The 17743-nt window shown below is 44.9% G+C and overlaps 1 protein-coding gene across 2 annotated transcripts in view; it reads right to left on the bottom strand.

The window, feature by feature from the left end:
• Positions 1–17743, bottom strand: part of PPP1R1A (protein phosphatase 1 regulatory inhibitor subunit 1A) — a 213428-nt gene that overhangs the window by 115745 nt on the left and 79940 nt on the right. For both annotated transcript variants that reach the window (XM_056562772.1, XM_056562771.1), the window contains exon 2: positions 3558–3618. In XM_056562772.1, the coding sequence (XP_056418747.1) occupies positions 3558–3618 (61 nt within the window). The remainder of the gene's footprint in view (positions 1–3557; positions 3619–17743) is intronic.

The following is a 17743-nucleotide window of genomic DNA, read 5'->3' as shown; positions in this document are numbered from 1 at the left end:
GAAGTGATTTACAAATCTGTTTAACATTCTGGCACCAGTTGATTTAAAATAAATAATAATAATTTTCACCGGAGTACCCTATTAAGGCAGTGCTGGGGTGCACTCACTTTTGTGGCCAAGGTTTAGACATTAATGGCTGTGTTGAGTTATTTTAAGGTGACCCAACATTAAACACTGTAATCCAGGCTGTGCACTCACTCCTTTACATTTAGCAGAGTGTCATTTCTTCAGTGTTGTCACATGAAAAGACACTGTATATGTGAGATACTGTATATATAACTAGAACTCTCCCTAGTCTGTTTTACATGACTGTTCCATAAAATGAAGCAGCAGAGAGATAATGCTGTTGGTTGACATAAACAAGTAGAAATAAATAGGAGCACCTCGCTCACACACAACTATTTGTATAACCGTATATACTCGAGTATAAGCCGACCCGAATATAAGCCGAGGCCCCGAATTTCACCCCAAAAACCCAGGAAAAGTTATTGACTCGACTATAAGCCTAGGGTGGGAAATACATCATTCCCCCCATGTAATCATCCAGACCCCCGTCATCATCCCCCCCCCTTCATCATCACCCCCTGTCAATCCCTTCATCAGTGGTCTTCAACCTGCGGACCTGCGGACCTAGATGTTGCAAAACTACAACTCCCAGCATGCCCGGACAGCCATCGGCTTTTGTAGTTGTAGTTGTAGTTTTGAAACATCTGGAGGTCCGCAGGTTGAAGACCACAGTGGCCTTGGTCATCATCCTGCCCCCCCCCCCCTTTTGTTTTGTACTCACCTCCCCTCGGCGTGACGTTAGGGTGAGCTGGTCTGGGCCATCTATGCTGCAGGGACCGTCCGGTGGGTATGGTTGGGCACCCCGGCTGCCCATTGTCACCGGGGTGGCCTCTTCTCTGCACTTCGGCCCCGGCCCCGGGTAGTGACGTTGCCTTGACGACGACGCACAGGGATGTTGCGCATGAACGTCCCTGTGTGTCATCATCAAGGCAACGTCACTACTCCGGGGCCGAAGCACGGAGAAGAGCCCCCCCCGGTGAAAATGGGCAGCCTGCAACGACTAACCATCCCCACCGGACGGTCCCTGCAGCATAGATGACCCGGACCAGCTCACCCTAAAGTCCCGCCGAGAGGAGGTGAGTACAAAACAAAAGGGGGGTGGGGAGCTGGATGATGACGAAGGCCGCAGTGGTCTTCAACCTGCATACCTCCAGAGGTTTCAAAACTACAACTCCCAGCATGCCTGGACAGCCGATGGCTGTCTGGGCTTGCTGGAAGTTGTAGTTTTGCAACATATGGAGGTCCGCAGGTTGAAGACCACTGATGAAGGGATTGACAGGCGGAGTTCACTCGAGTATAAGCCGAGGGGGGCATTTTCAGCACGAAAATCGTGCTGAAAAACTCGGCTTATACTCGAGTAAATACGGTAGGTTTACGTAGTATCAATGTTGTGTAACGCACAGCCATCTTTAACCTCTGTATTTCAAGCAAGCAACGTGTTCTATTCTTGTCAGTATAAAACCTGCTTTGCCGACAGACATCGGATTATAAACTATCTAGCTCTTATTTTGATCTCTATTTATATCTGCATTTACTTGTGATCCATACTTGTTCTGCAATCTGGGAGAAAACAACATTGTCAGAAAATATCAGTTGTTTTTGCACACGATATATAATCCACGTTTGTGTGTGCTCTGAATTCCAGCATATCGGTCATGATCATGTTTATGTGTACATTTATGTGGTCGCTACTTACAAAGTCTTTATTTATTTACTGCCAAAAATTGGCCAAAACATTTGCACAGCTAATGGTATATTGCTCAATATAAAGCCTAAACTGATCATACAAAGATTCAACTTGCTGTAGAACAATCAAAAATAATGAGATAGACGAAAAGCAATGAAAGTTGCTCCCTTCCATGCTAAATCAAACATTAGCCCAGATTTACTAAAACCTATGGTGTCAGATTGATTAATGTGTATTGGGCCATCTGATCAATTTGTTGCATTCTTAGACAGTCAAGTCTAAGATTAGACCAACTGTTTGTGAAAGACAATTTATAGCCAATCCACAGGATAGGGGATAAGTGTCTGATTACGGAGAACCAAATGTTGGGGTTTGGGCTGGTTGCTTTTTACCTGGTCCATGCAGGGGGTGGTGAATCGTGCCCCCGATAGATACTGCGCCCCCAGCAGCCTCCAAATGTCGCCGCACATCCAAACATGTCTGCACCAAGGCCTTGACATGTTCCTGCCTCTGATCCCATTCCATCCCTGGACCCTGGCTGTGTTCAAAAGCAGCCATTACAGAGCAACCATTACCAGCGATCTCCGCTGCCTCCAATCTACATCCTCGGCACCCAGTAAACAGCAGGCCGCAGCAATAATCTCCTCGAGGTGAGGAGACCACGGGTAGGGCAGGGGTAGTGGCAGGGGTAGTTGGGGGTCGGAAATGATATATGTATGAAAGATGGATATATATATAAAAGATTGCTGTATGTATGGTGTGTGTATGTTACAGTGTGTCACCCCAGTAGTAAAAAGATTATGTGAGGACAGGGTTTGTTACAGTGTGTCATCATAGTAGTAAGTTAATTATATGAGGAGGTTTGTTACAGTGTGTCCCCCCCCCCCCCCCAGTAGTAAGGTGATTATATGAGGAGGAGGATGTTTGTTACAGTGTGTCCCGCCCAGTAGTAAGGAGATTACATGAGTAAAATGTTTGGTACAGTGTGTCACCCCAGTGGTAAGGAGATTACATGAGTAAAATGTTTGGTACAGTGTGTCACCCCAGTAGTAAGGAGATTACATGAGGAGGGGGTTTGTTACAGTGTGTCACCCCAGTGGTAAGGAGATTACATGAGGAGGAGGGTTGTTACAGTGTGTCACCCCAATAGTAAAGAGATTACATGAGGAGGAGGTTTGTTATAGCGTGTCACGCCAGTAGTAAAGAGATTACATTAGGAGGAGGTTTGTTACAGCGTGTCACTCCAGTAGTAAGGAAATTACATGAGAAGGAGGTTTGTTACAGTGTGTCACCCCATTAATAAAGAGATTACATGAGGAGGAGGTTTGTTACAGTGTGTCACCCCAGTAGTAAGGAGATTACATGAGGAGGAGGTTTGTTGCAGTGTGTCACCCTAGTAGTAAGGAGATTACATGAGGAGGAGGTTTGTTGCAGTGTGTCACCCCAGTTATAGTGAAATTATATCTGGGGAGGTTCCTTACAGTTTGTCACCGCCGTTGTAAGGTGGGGCGTGTCAATGGGTGGGGTCAAGGGGATGGCAAAATTTGCTTTCGCCTAGGGTGTCAAAAATCCTTGCACCAGCCCTGGTGCTGCAGATGGGCTCTATTCATTGTCTACGAGGGTGCGGATTATCTGGCACAGATTTTGTCAAAATTCTGGCACATCTGCAATAGTAAAACTACCCATTTAATCTGAAATGTGATATTGGTAAATATAAATATGATAAATCATTTTGTTAATTGGGACATTTGTAATTAAATCATTCAGTCTTTTATGATAATATACAAGATAACACAAGGCTTACCTGGTGAAGACTGGTCACTGCTCAGGACAAGTGTGGCAGGTGTAGGTCTACGTCTGCGTATCTAAAAAAGCAAACATATTTGTTATCGCACTCTGCATTAAAATACTGTAAATATACTAGTTATCAATATGAATTACTAATATGAATTGTTCAGAAATTTCAGTGCAGACTTTAGAAACCCCATAGACCAAAAGTGGCTCCTACAATATTTCATGCAAACATGTAGTAAATATATAGTAAAAACATATACTTCACAGTAGCAGTAGGGGTCAGAAAGATAATAATTAAGCCCAGACCCCTTAGCTAGGGGTGGCTAGCTTTAAGGTTAGCATTGTAGAGTGGAGTCTGTGAATGGTTGAAGGATGTAGACAGCCAAGGCCTGAGCACTGCCTGTCCTGTAACTGGTAACAAAGCCAACACTCTATTACCAGTAACATATCCTTATTCTAATTGAGGTGTTATGGTTGCACATGTCTCATGAGCCTGGGAGCCCTGGTATAAAACACCAACCGAAAAAGTTCCAAAAAGCAACAAAAAGCTGAAAATGTGAGGCTCATTTTTAAGTGTATTTTTGAGTCTCAACTACAATGAGTGAACATGTGCCTCCAATACTGGAGGTGTTATCTTACATTAGGAGTTTATTAAAACTTGTGTAGTGGATCAGTGGAGCAGTTGCTAATAGTAACCAATCAGATTCCAGCTTTCATTTTTCAGAGGCCTTTTTAAAAATAAAATCTGATTGGTTGCTATAGGTAACTGCTCCACTGTTTGTCTGCACCTGGTTTGACAAATCTCTTCCCCCGCATTTAGTTTGTTCGAGTAAAGGTAAGTTTTCACTTACACCACACACGTACATTCATGGTATACCACTTATGTATGTGCCAAAACAAGACCAATTTGACTCAGTGTTGCATTATTGTATATGGTTTACTGTGGTATATATGTTTGTAAACAATATTATTTATACATTTGAAATGAATACTTTTTTGTTAATATGTAAAACTATGTAAAAACTGTAAAACCAGCAACAAAATCAAAAATGTGTACACACGTTGACCTATACAATGCATCTCTTATTCACGTCTATTGGGGGGGAAATGTATGCATACAATTTTTTTGTAGAACAAAAAGTGGTGTGTGCAGACACAAGTGGTGTTGTACAGGGGACAAAACATAGCCTAACATGACATATTTTTGACTACGTTGATATAATGTAAATTTATGGGAATTATGGGTATACTACAACATACTTTTAGGTACTGCTTAAATATATCTTCTGGTGTACTGCTGAGGTATTCATGTGAAGCAACCCAAAGTGGTGTTAGGGCTGGTTCATTGTGTGTGACACAGCACCATACAACCCGTCACCAATCTTCTATTTACACTAAGGCTTCTTTCACACTACAAAATTACTCAGTTTTAAAGATCCGTTCGAAGTTCCGTCTAAAAATCGGCTTTAAAACGGCAGTTACAAAATCCTATACGGCCGTTACAAAATTATAGTCTATGGGATTTTGACATTATCCTTTTTAACCCATTATAGCCCGTTATTAATAATGGCCGTTATTTTGTGACCAAAGATAGTAACGGGAGAAATGGAAATAGAGCGGTATGGTCAAATATGTGCATCGCGGTATTTTTGTAACTTATGGCAGTTCCACAGTATAAAACGGTGTTGCCCCCCCCCCCCCCACCCAAATTAATTATCAGCCCAGCGCTGTGCTGTCCCCATCGGGGTACTACTCACGTCACCCGCAAGCGCTGCCCTCCTCGTCCTCCTGTTTGTTGCAACCGCCTGCGCTGACGCTCTATTCTGTATCCCTATGCCCGGGCTGCAAAAGGTAAACAAAAATAAAACTTTAACGCATGTTCCGACGTCGGCCTTACCCTGGGGACGTGAATGTCGGACAACTGTCAGCCTATCACCAGCCGCAGCGATGTTCCGCCTCAGCCGGTGATAGGCTGAGCCCACTGTCATGTAAGAAGCCGGCTTCTTAAAAGACAGTGGGCTCAGCCTATCACCAGCCGAGGTGGAACATCGCTGTGGCCGGTGATAGGCTGACGGCTTTCCGACGTTCCATTCACTAGGAAGCAGGTCCGGACCGACGGGGAAGGTGAGTTAAAGTTTATTTTGTTTACCTTTTGCAGCCCGGGCATAGGGATACAGTATAGAGCATTGGTCTTCAACATGCAGACCTCCAGATGTTGCAAAACTACAACTCCTAGCATGCCCAGACAGCCAACGGCAAGCGCTGCTCTCCTTGTCCTCCTGTTTGTTGCGGCCGCCTGCGCTGACACTCTATACTGTATTCCTATGCTCGGGCTGCAAAAGGTAAACAAAAATAAAACTTTAACGCATGTTCCGACGTTGGCCTTACCCTGGGGACGTGAACGTCGGACAGCCGTCAGGCCTATCACCGGCCGCAGCGATGTTCCGCCTCAGCCAACGGCTGTCCGGGCATGCTGGGAGTTGTAGTTTTGCAACATCTGGAGGGTGAAGTCCACTGGTATAGAGTGTCAGCGCCAGCGGCAGAAACAAACAGGAGGACAAGGAGGGCAGCGCTTGTGGGTGACATATGTGAGTAGTACCCCGATGGGGACAGTGCGGCGCTGGGATGATAATTAATTGGGTGGGCAGAACAGCGCTCGCGGGTCACATATGATTAGTTGGGGACAGCGCAGCGCTGATGATTGATTCATTCCCGAGGGGGAGGGGCAAAACCAGTATTGCTGTATGGGTTAAAATCTATATCGTGCTGCACAAAAATTTTGGTATTCGGTATGAACTGGTATACCGCCCAGCCCTAGTGTGAAGGGGGCCTTACACCTTAGGTTGGCAAATTCAGCAAAATGGTGGGCAGAAACATAGGGGAGCTAACCTCACCTCAAAGCTTTGCCACCGCACCATTACTATGCCACCACCTTGCCACCACTGTACCACTTAGTCTGGGAGTATGTTACAAGGAATAACTAGTTTTTCCCAGAATACAAGCCAGAACTCTTGTCTACACAGCTTTTATGTAATGCGTCACTGCCAAGTTATTGGCTGATTATAATTTAGGAGGCCGGCGCATGGAATGGTTATAAACATGTTATATTACCTTAAAAATACAGACATAAATAGCTACTTGCAGGTAATCTGAGGTCCCTATCCGCAGGCAAAATTTATCGTTATTGTTTGGTAACTGGTCAATTTTTAGAAGGCTTTGAAGTCACCTCGACACAATGTATTTCAATAATAACTCTCAATGTGCAGAAATTCTAACAAAATAATTGCTCAATTTTTGTTGATTCCTCTCACAGTAGTGTGAATGCTCTCCGTGCATAAGTGTGCCTCATATTATTACTGACGTAAAACAGCAGAAAGGTCGTTGCTGATCTTTAAATAACCCGAGTTGTCAGGCAGCTTCATTCTTGTGCCACAGCTATTACCATGGCCGAATGCCCAACTATGTAGCTATACTCATTGGACAACATAGCTGTGTGTCATGCCTGAATGTAATGCAAGTATGAACTATGCACTTGAAAGGGCTGATGGCCAAATATTTTCATTTTTATACTGTTCTTCGGTTATTTTGGCACTAGATAAATCCAGTTCTTGCTTAATGGTTTAAGTAAATCAGTCACTCCAGTGGAGGTGGTGAACAGCTGGCACTCTTCGATAGATTACAATAAAATTATATCTGTCATACCTTTATACATTATGTCTGTGTGTTTATTTTCACAAAATTTGTTGTTTTATATGCACCAAATACCCACCTCTTGCATATTGGCTAACAGGAAGGGCCAGGGTTATACCGCAGGACCCTCCTAAAAGCCCACACATGTGATGTTTGATCCAACTGGAATGCACGCCTCATTGATACATACATTGATACATACATTGCATACATATGTAGGTACAATATAAAAGAATGACAGTTCTAATGTTATTGTAGTTTATGCAGCATTGCTTGTGGTGAACCACCTCCATTGGGGCTAACAGATTCACTTACATTTTGGATACAGCTATGGAGACAGCAGATAAGTAAATAAGTTGCATATGCTTCTAGTCCTTTCTTTTCTAGTTACATTGTAAATTAGTATATAGTATTTTATTTTACATATGATTTCCACTTATACATCTATATGGGAAACACATGTGATTTATTTTAAAGGAATCAATTGTGATTTACTACTGCCACCGTTGGGCTACTACCGACTGAGAGTATATATATATCTTGGGATTGCTATAGAGCTTGTTTTGTATTTTTCTTGCACTGTAGATCTCTCGCTCTTCCACAAAATCTGAAGGAACTTACTGAAAGAGTGCTTTTGTAAATTTTTTGTTTTTTATTAATCATGAGTTACAGCTAGGGATGAGCGAATCGAATATGATGTATCCAAATTCATTACGAATTTCATGAAAAATTAGATCCATAACTAATATGAATATCGCCACGATTCAATAAAACGAGTCACTTCATTAAACTGCTGTTACGCCGAGCGCTCCGGGTCCCTGCTCCTCCCCGGAGCGCTCGTGGCGTCCCTCTCTCTGCAGAACCCCGGTCAGACCCGCTGACCGGGAGCTCTGCACTGTCAGCGGGGATGCGATTCGCATAGCGGGACGCGCCCGCTCGCGAATCGCATCCCAAGTCACTTACCTGTCCCGGTCCCCGGCTGTCATGCTCTGGCGCGCGCGGCTCCGCTCTCTAGGGCGCGCGCGCGCCAGCTCTCTGAGATTTAAAGGGCCAGTGCACCAATGATGGTGCCTGGCCCAATCTTCCTGATTAGTTTCCACCTGTGCACTCCCTACTTATACCTCACTTCCCCTGCACTCCCTTGCCGGATCTTGTTGCCCTTGTGCCAGAGAAAGCCTTTCCTTGAGTGTTCCTAGCCTGTGTTCCAGACCTCCTGCCGTTGCCCCTGACTACGATCCTTGCTTCCTGCCCTGACCTTCTGCTACGTCCGACCTTGCTCTTGCCTTATCCCTTGTACCATGCCTATCTCAGCAGTCAGAGAGGTTGAGCCGTTGCCGGTGGATACGACCTGGTTGCTATCGCCGCTGCAAGACCATCCCGCTTTGCGGCGGGCTCTGGTGAAAACCAGTAGCTACTTAGAACCGGTCCACCGACACGGTAAACGCCAATCCCTCTCTGACACAGAGGATCCACCTCCAGCCTGCCGAATCGTGACAGTACATCCGGCCATGGATTCCGCTGAGGTGCCGCTGTCAAGTCTTGCCGACATTTCCACGGTGATCGCCCAGCAATCCCTAATGATCACCCAACGAAATCACCAGCTGTCATACTTGACCACCGTGACACAGCAACTTCAGTCACAGATACAGCAGCTGCTGCCGCAGATACAGCAACTTCAGTCACAGACACAGCAGCTGCAACAGCAACAACCATCTCCTCCGCCGGCTCCTGCAACTCCTCCGCAGCGACCGGCCGCTCCTAACCCCCACTTGTCCCTGCCGGACAAATTTGATGGGGACTCTAGACTCTGCCGTGGTATCCTGCCTGGGAAGGCCCTGCCATGTGCCACACCGCTCGGAGCACCTCTCTCACAGTATCCTTTGCAATCCACCCCTGTGCCTCCCGCCGAGGAGGCTATGCAAGTGGATCGGTCTCGCCTGACCCCTGAAGAGAGGACTCGCCGCAGAAAGAAAGATTTACTTCTATACTGCACTGTGCGTTACCGCACAGAACCCCTGCTCTTGAGCATGGAACTGCATCTCGAAAAAATTGAACTTTTTGTTTTGCCCAAATGCTCCTCTGAAGTCCTCCTCGGTCTGCCATGGCTCCAATGCCACTCCTCTACCCTTGTCTGGACCACCGGGGAGATCAAGAGCTGGGGTGCTTCTTGCCACAGAAAATGCCTCACGTCTGCTCCCAGTCCCGTCAGTCAAACCTCTGTGTCTCCTCCTTTACCTGGTCACCCCAAGGCCTATCTGGACTATGCTGTGTCTCCTCCTCACAGCCCCCGTCCTGTTAACACTCTGCCCCGTGCCAAGCTTTACCCTCTTCCCTCCCTCCCCACTCCCACGCCTTCTTGTGTGCCCGCTGTTGATGAGGTTTCCCGGGGCTTCGCCACCGTCTGGAAAAAGACTCTAAAATTCTTCATACTAGCCTCATCCCGGGTGAAGAAGCTTGCCGGAAAAAAGAGAAGAGCTCCTCCTGTTTTTGCGTGGCTCTCCGCCAAGTATATCCGCTTCCGTGTCCCCAGTTTTTATCTGGGACCACGTTATCTTGGACCCTTTGAAGTGAAATGCCTAGAGGAAGCTACTCCTGTCTCCGGGTCCTCAGACGTCTTCCGGATTAAAGAATTTTCAGGTCCCAAAAAGAAGGGGAGACCCAAGGGGGGGGGGGGGGTACTGTTACGCCTAGCGCTCCGGGTCCCTGCTCCTCCCCAGAGCGCTCGTGGCGTCCCTCTCTCTGCAGCACCCCGGTCAGACCCGCTGACCGGGAGCGCTGCACTGTCAGCGGGGATGCGATTCGCATAGCGGGACGCGCCCGCTCGTGAATCGCATCCCAAGTCACTTACCTGTCCCGGTCCCCGGCTGTCATGCTCTGGCGCGCGCGGCTCCGCTCTCTAGGGCGCGCGCGCGCCAGCTCTCTGAGATTTAAAGGGCCAGTGCACCAATGATGGTGCCTGGCCCAATCTTCCTGATTAGTTTCCACCTGTGCACTCCCTACTTATACCTCACTCCCCCTGCACTCCCTTGCCGGATCTTGTTGCCCTTGTGCCAGAGAAAGCCTTTCCTTGAGTGTTCCTAGCCTGTGTTCCAGACCTCCTGCCGTTGCCCCTGACTACGATCCTTGCTGCCTGCCCTGACCTTCTGCTACGTCCGACCTTGCTCTTGCCTTATCCCTTGTACCATGCCTATCTCAGCAGTCAGAGAGGTTGAGCCGTTGCCGGTGGATACGACCTGGTTGCTACCGCCGCTGCAAGACCATCCCGCTTTGCGGCGGGCTCTGGTGAAAACCAGTAGCTACTTAGAACCGGTCCACCGACACGGTCCACGCCAATCCCTCTCTGACACAGAGGATCCACCTCCAGCCTGCCGAATCGTGACAACTGCATTTAGTGCGGTCCAGGCTCCAGGGCATCTAAAATAGTGACTCCACATGTGAGGACACGGGGCAAGGAACTCTGGGAAGGCGGGATCAACCTGAATCACATGCAGCATGCAGCCTATCAGCAGCAAGCCCTGTGATGTCACAGCCCTATATAATTGGCAGCCATCACTGCAGCCAGCCATTTCAGCGTTTAATTGCAGAGAGTGTGTTTTATTGCAGAGAGAGAGAGAAAGTACACATTTTGTTGCACTACACAGCGACTCTGTACTGCTGCACTGGGGTGTACAACAACTCTAAAGCTAATAGGAGCCAGTTAGGGTGATCAGTGCACTAATAGCCATAGTCTCCTGCTCTTAGTGTCTAATACAGGTTGTGTGGTGTACGATTTTTTTTCCTGTCAAACTGATTTTGGCCTAGTTACTGTGAAAGGCCAGCCAAAGCTACACACTTGTTTTTGTAGCCTTATACCGTTTTAAGCTGAGCTTATTGTCCTCCTCTCATAAGTGTAAACTGTACGTACACATACGTGGTGTACGGTTTCTTTTCCTGTTAAACAAATTTTGGCCTAGTTACTGTGAAAAGCCAGCCAAAGTTACACACTTGTTTTTGTAGCATAATACAGTTTGTAGCAGGGCGTATTGTCCTCCTTTCATAAGTGTAAATTGTACGTACACCTATGTGGTGTACTTTTGTTTTTTACAATTTTGTTCCAGTAAAAATCATAAGGACCTAGTTGCTGTGAAGGGCCAGCCAAAGTTACACACTTGTTTTTGTAGCCTAATACAGTTTGTAGTGGAGCATATTATCCTCCTCTCATAAGTGAAACTGTACATATACCTACATGGTGTACGATTTTGTTACTATTAAAGTCATAAGGGCTTAGTTGCTGTGAAAGGCCAGCCAAAAGTACACACTTGTTTTTATAGCTTATAACAGTTTGTAGTGGAGAGTATTGTCCTCCCCTTGTAAGTATAAACTGTACGTACACCTACGTGGTGTACAATTTTTTCCCTGTTAAAGTCATAAGGGCCTAGTTACTCTGATAGGCCAGCCAAAACTATATACCTGCTTTTGTAGCCAAATACAGTTTTAAAAGTAGTGGAACGCATAGTCCTCCTCTCATAAATGTAACAAATACGCACTCAGCTGGTGTATAGGTATGTTAGGCAAAGAAGTGCCAGGACATGTACAGAGGAGTGGCAAAGGCCTAAATTCATCAGGCACAGGCAGAGGTCACAGCATACTAGGGGCAAGTGGCAGCAGGAGTCTCAGCGAGAGGCCTGAGCTCCCGGTATCAACTAGCGGTCGTGTCTCGACCAGCAACCCATCTGTCGTCATTGATTGGTTAACTCTGTCATCCTTTTCATCACATGTGACATCTGACACCACCAGTCAACAGTCGGTGGGTTCCTCAGACACAATGCTCAGTTGGCATGGCCCGGGAGCAGTTCCTTTCCTCTAATAACCTCTGTCCTATGCTGTTCCATCCCCCACAGTATTTAGCTCCACTTTTTAGTGAGGATTGTCTACTAGAAGACAGTCAGCAGCTACTGCCCAGCCAAGAATTGGAGGAGGCATCCACCACGTCCTCAGCTAGGTGGGCAAGTAGGGATGAGGAGAATGACGTGGGAGGCGGTGTTGCAGATGACACTGTTGAGGAACCTGAGGAGGACACAACTCGATGATGATGAAGCCAATCGCACTTGGGAGCCGGGTGCAGAAGGGCTTCATCCTCATCAGGAGAAGAGGGTTGCAGGTTGCCCCTGAGGCAGCAGCTGAGCCAGCAAGGTGGTAGCATGGTTGGGAGTCAGGATGGTGGCAGAAGTGGGAAGTCTGGAGCCAAACATGCCTGGGGTAGACCACCTGCTTTGTGGCAGCCTGCCTTCCTGGGAGGTAGTGGAACAGGGGTTCATGTAGTCGGCAACAGTAGCAGTCAGTCAGTGCAGACTGTTTGGGGGAAAATCAGCTACTTGGCAGTTTGGCAGTTTTTCATCAAGAATCCGGAGGAGGTTAACATGGCCACATGCAAGATGTGTCGGCAGAAGGTGAAGTGTGTCCAGGGTCCAAATGTTGGCACCAAGGCCCTGTGTCAACATATGCAGCGTCACCATAAAGCGGCCAGGGAGAACTGTGGCTCCGATGTTGTGGTCCAGCCTGCTACATCACCCAGTGGCACGCCCCTCCCTGTTTCAGCCAGCCAAGGCTCCACCACCTCAGCTGAAGGGAGCTGTCTGTCATACCTATCTTCTGTCTGTCCAGATGCTCATGTTCCTCCTACTTCGAGTCAGTCATACCTCCAGCAATCCATCAGCGAAGCCATGTCCAAGAGACAGCAGTATGCGCCCACTCATCCAACGGCGCAGAAGCTGAATGTGCTCCTGTCCAAGTTGCTGGTGCTGCAGTCTAGTGCTGGGCGGTATGACCAAAAATGTATATCACTGTATTTTTCTAAATTATGGCGGTTTCACAGTATTTAACTGTATTTTGGGGGGTCCTCAGTATAGTGTCAGGTGGTCGGGGGGTCCTCATCATGGTACCCGTGGTCTCGGTCAGGCCGCCCGGTAACTCTCCTCCATGTCTCCACAGTTCTGCTCGAGTTTCCCAGTGGTTGGGGGTCCTTACCATGGTACCCGGGGTCTCAGTCAGGCCGCCCAGTAACTCTCTTCCATGTCTCCGCAGTTCTGCTCGAGTCTCCTGCGCCAGCCCGGAAGTCACATGCCCGCCGGGAGTTGTAGTCCCCTCCCAGCTCCTCACAGTAAGTTCAGTGCGGCTCGGACTATACTTCTCAGAGACGCAGTGCGGTCAGATGTTTCTCTACGCCATTACGCATTGGAGTTGGTTGCTATGGAAATGGTATTGCGGTATGTGAAAAATTCGTATGTACAGATGTGAAAAGCAGTGACTGCAGACTCAGAGGCCCTGGGTCACTGACCGATGCAATGCTCTGCACATACAGTCATGGAGGTAAAGGTTGGCACCCCTGAAATTTTTCAAGAAAATGAAGTATTTCTCACAGAAAAGGGTTGCAGTAACACATGTTTTGCTACACACATGTTTATTCCCTTTGTGTGTATTGGAACTAAACCAAAAAAGGGAGGAGAAAAAGCAAATTGGACATAATGTCACACCAGACTCCAAAAATGGGCTGGACAAAATTATTGGCACTTAATATTTGGTTGCGCACCTTTTGGAAAAAATAACTGAAATCAGTCGCTTCCTATAACCATCAATAAGCTTCTTACACCTCTCAGCCGTAATGTTGGACCACTCATCCTTTACAAACTGCTCCAGGTCTCTCTTATTGGAAGGCGCCTTTTCACAACAGCAATTTAAAGATCTCTCCAAAGGTGTTCAATGGGATTTAGATCTGGACTCATTGCTGGCCACTTCAGAACTCTCCATCGCTTTGTTGCCATCCATTTCTGGGTGCTTTTTGATGTATGTTTGGGGTAATTGTCCTGCTGGAAGACCAAAGATCTTGGAAGCAAACGCAGCTTTCTGACACTCGGCTGAAAATGCGTTGGTAATCCTCAGATTTTATGATGCCTTGCACACATTCAAGGCACCCAGTGCCAGAGGCAGCAAGACAACCCCAAAACTTAATTGAACCGCCACCATATTTCACTGTAGGTACTGTGTTCTTTTCTTTGTAGGCCTCATTCCATTTTCGGTAAACAGTAGAATGATGTGCTTTACCAAAAAGTTCTATCTTGGTCTCATCTGTCCACAAGACATTTTCCCAGAAGGATTTTGGCTTACTCAAGTTCATTTTGGCAAAATGTATTCTTACTTTTTTATGTCTCTGTGTCAGCAGTGGAGTCCTCCTTGGTTTCCTGCCATAGCGTTTCATTTCGTTGAAATGTCAATGGATAGTTTGCGCTGACTCTGATGCTCCCTGGGCGTGAAGGACAGCTTGAATATCTTTGAAACTTGTTTGGGGCTGCTTATCCAACATCCGGACTATCCTGCATTGACCCCTTTCATCAATTTTTCTCTTTACTCCACGCCCAGGGAGATAAGCTACAGTGCCATGGGTTGCAAACTTCTTGATAATGTTGCGCACTGTGGAAAAAAGGCAAATCTAGATCTCTGGAGATGGACTTGTAACCTTAAGATTGTTGATATTTTTCCACAATTTTAGTTCTCAAGTCCTCAGACAGTTCTCTTCTCCTCTTTCTGTTGTCCATGCTTAGTGTGCCACACACAGATACACAATGCAAAGACTAAGTGAACTTCTCTCCTTTTTATCGGCTTTCAGGTGGGTATTTTTATATTGCCCACACCAGTTACTTGCCCCAGGTGAGTTTAAAGGAGCATCACATGCTTGAAACAATCTTATTTATCCACAATTGTAAAAGGGTGCCAATAATTTTGTCCAGCCCATTTTTGGAGTTTGGTGTGATATTATGTCCAATTTACTTTTCTTTCCTCCCTTTTTTGGTTTAGTTCCAATACACACAAAGGGAATAAACATGTGTATAGCAAAACATGTGTTACTGCAATCCTTTTCTGTGAGAAATACTTCATTTTCTTTAAAAATATTCAGGGGTGCCAACATTTACGGCCATGACCATACCTGCCCCACGGGGATGTATGAGGGCTAATTCTTTTTTTTAGTGCCGTGGTCTGTACTTTTTATCAGTTGCATTTTTGTTTTAATTTAAATTATTTTTTATGGCATATGAAATTACCAAAAATACGGAATTTTGGACTTCAGTATTTTTTTTTTTTAAGTGTACACCATCAACCGTGCAATTTAATTAACATTATTTTTTAATAGTTCAGACATTAAAGGGATATTCCAGGCCAAAACTTTTTTTTTATATATCAACTGGCTCTGGAAAGTTAAACAGATTTGTAAATTACTTCTATTAAAAAATCTTAATCCTTCCAATAGTTATTAGCTTCTGAAGTTGAGTTGTTGTTTTCTGTCTAACTGCTCTCTGATGACTCACGTCCCGGGAGCTGTGCAGTTCCTATGGGGATATTCTCCCATCATGCACAGCTCCCGGGACGTGACATCATCATTGAGCAGTTAGACAGAAAACTTCAGAAGCTAATAACTATTGGAAGGATTAAGATTTTTTAATAGAAGTAATTTACAAATCTGTTTAACTTAATATATATATTAAAAAAGGTTATGCCTGGAATACCCCTTTAACACACGTGGCGATACCACATACTTTTCAATTTATTTTTTAACATTATTTTAGTAAAAAAAAATGGGAAAGGGGGGATTGAAGCTTTTATTAGGGAAGGGGTAAATGGGAAGGAGTTAAAAAAAATGTTAACACTTTTTTATTAAACCTTTTTACTTTTTGTTATAGCTCCCATAGAGTATGTGCAGACTGCAGATCATAGTAATAATAATTATTTATTCTATACTTATTTATAATATGTTCATGGAAAATTTCCATTGGCCTAACATTTTTATAAACATTCAGATGTCAGGACTTTAAAATCATACCGAGGTAAGAGGTGTTCTTTGTTAAGGGTCTATTCACACGTACAATATTCTGCACAGATTTCATGCTGCAGATTCTAATGTAAACTAAATGATCAACTATAGCATCAAATCCGGTGCATCAAATCTGCACAGAATACTGTACGTTTGAATAGACCCTAAAGATCCTCATGTTTTGGGTAGACAGGAGATTGGTTTTAAAGGGGTATTCCAGGAAAAAACTTTTTTTATATTTTTTTATATCAACTGGCTCCAGAAAGTTAAACAGATTTGTAAATTACTTCTATTAAAAAATCATAATCCTTTCAGTACTTATGAGCTGCTGAAGTTGAGTTGTTGTTTTCTGTCTCGCAACAGTGCTCTCTGCTGACATCTCTGCCTGTCTCAGGAACTGCACAGAGTAGAAGAGGTTTGCTATGGGGATTTGCTTCTAAACTGGGCTGTTCCCGAGACAGGTGTCCAGAGAGCTCTTAGACAGAAAAGAACAACTCAACTTCAGCAGCTCATAAGTACTGAAAGGATTATGATTTTTTAACAGAAGTAATTTACAAATCTGTTTAACTTTCTGGAGCCAGTTGTGTACATTCTGTACATACTGTATGCACATGACTTTTAAGTGATATTTACTATTCTTATATTTTACAGAATAGGTACAGCTATTTCATATATTTTATACACAAGTTTTCTCCCCTCGCTAACCAGTTTGTTATACTTCCTGTAAGCCATGACCATATTCCTTTGAAGCCATAGCTAAAAACACAGAATAGCTTTTTCGCTGCTGTATGCTCCAGAGGAAGTTGTGTAGTTCTTTCCAAATAGACACAGTGCACGCTGCTGCTACATCTCTCAGTGTTAATAACTGTCCAGAGCAGGATAGGTTTGCTATAGGGATTTGTTCATGCTCTGGACAGTTCCTGACATGGACAGTGATGACAGTAGAGAACACTTTGTCTGACTGGAAAGACTACACAACTTTCTCTGGAGCATAGAGCAGCTGATAAGTACTAGAAGGGTTAAGATTTTTAAATAGAAGTAATTTACAAATCTGTTTAACTTTATGGCACTAGTTGATTTGATTTCTTTTTCTCCAGAGTACCGCATTATGTTCTCCCCCTTTAATACTCCTCCAACTATATAGTACAAATATAAGATATTCATATTTTCAGGAGAAACATCTATTATTCTGTGAGTCACCTAACCAATCATTGCAGCTTCGAAAAAAATGACAGAAATATAAGAAATATGTTTCAATTGAGCTGTACTATAATTAGAAGTTGTTCAGAACTAATAAAAGAATGAACTTTCTCTTATAAATTGGAAGTCACATATGTTAAATAATTCAGCACAGTCATTTCACTTGGATGAAATTATATCCTAGAATTTGTCACATTCTGAAAACCAATTCTTTAGCAACTTATCTCATTTGTAAGTGAGGTTACATTAAAGTTACTGTGAAGACTAATTACACTGAAGCGTTAAAAGACACTTTTCTTTAAAGGGAAAGATGACCATGACACCGCTATGTATTCGGCTTTTATTCCTTATTCATATAACACCAGTGCAGTCAGTGTAGTTTATAGGTATCATTTTAGAAAATTCCGCTTTTGGCCAGAGTTCCTATTTCCCCCATTTTACTTAGGTACATTCGCAGGAACCGT

This window comes from Hyla sarda, chromosome 2 (genome assembly GCF_029499605.1).
Source record: "Hyla sarda isolate aHylSar1 chromosome 2, aHylSar1.hap1, whole genome shotgun sequence".
NCBI lineage: Eukaryota > Metazoa > Chordata > Amphibia > Anura > Hylidae > Hyla > Hyla sarda.
Note: the sequence above shows the minus strand (reverse complement) of the source record. Positions and strands in the feature narration are given on the sequence as shown.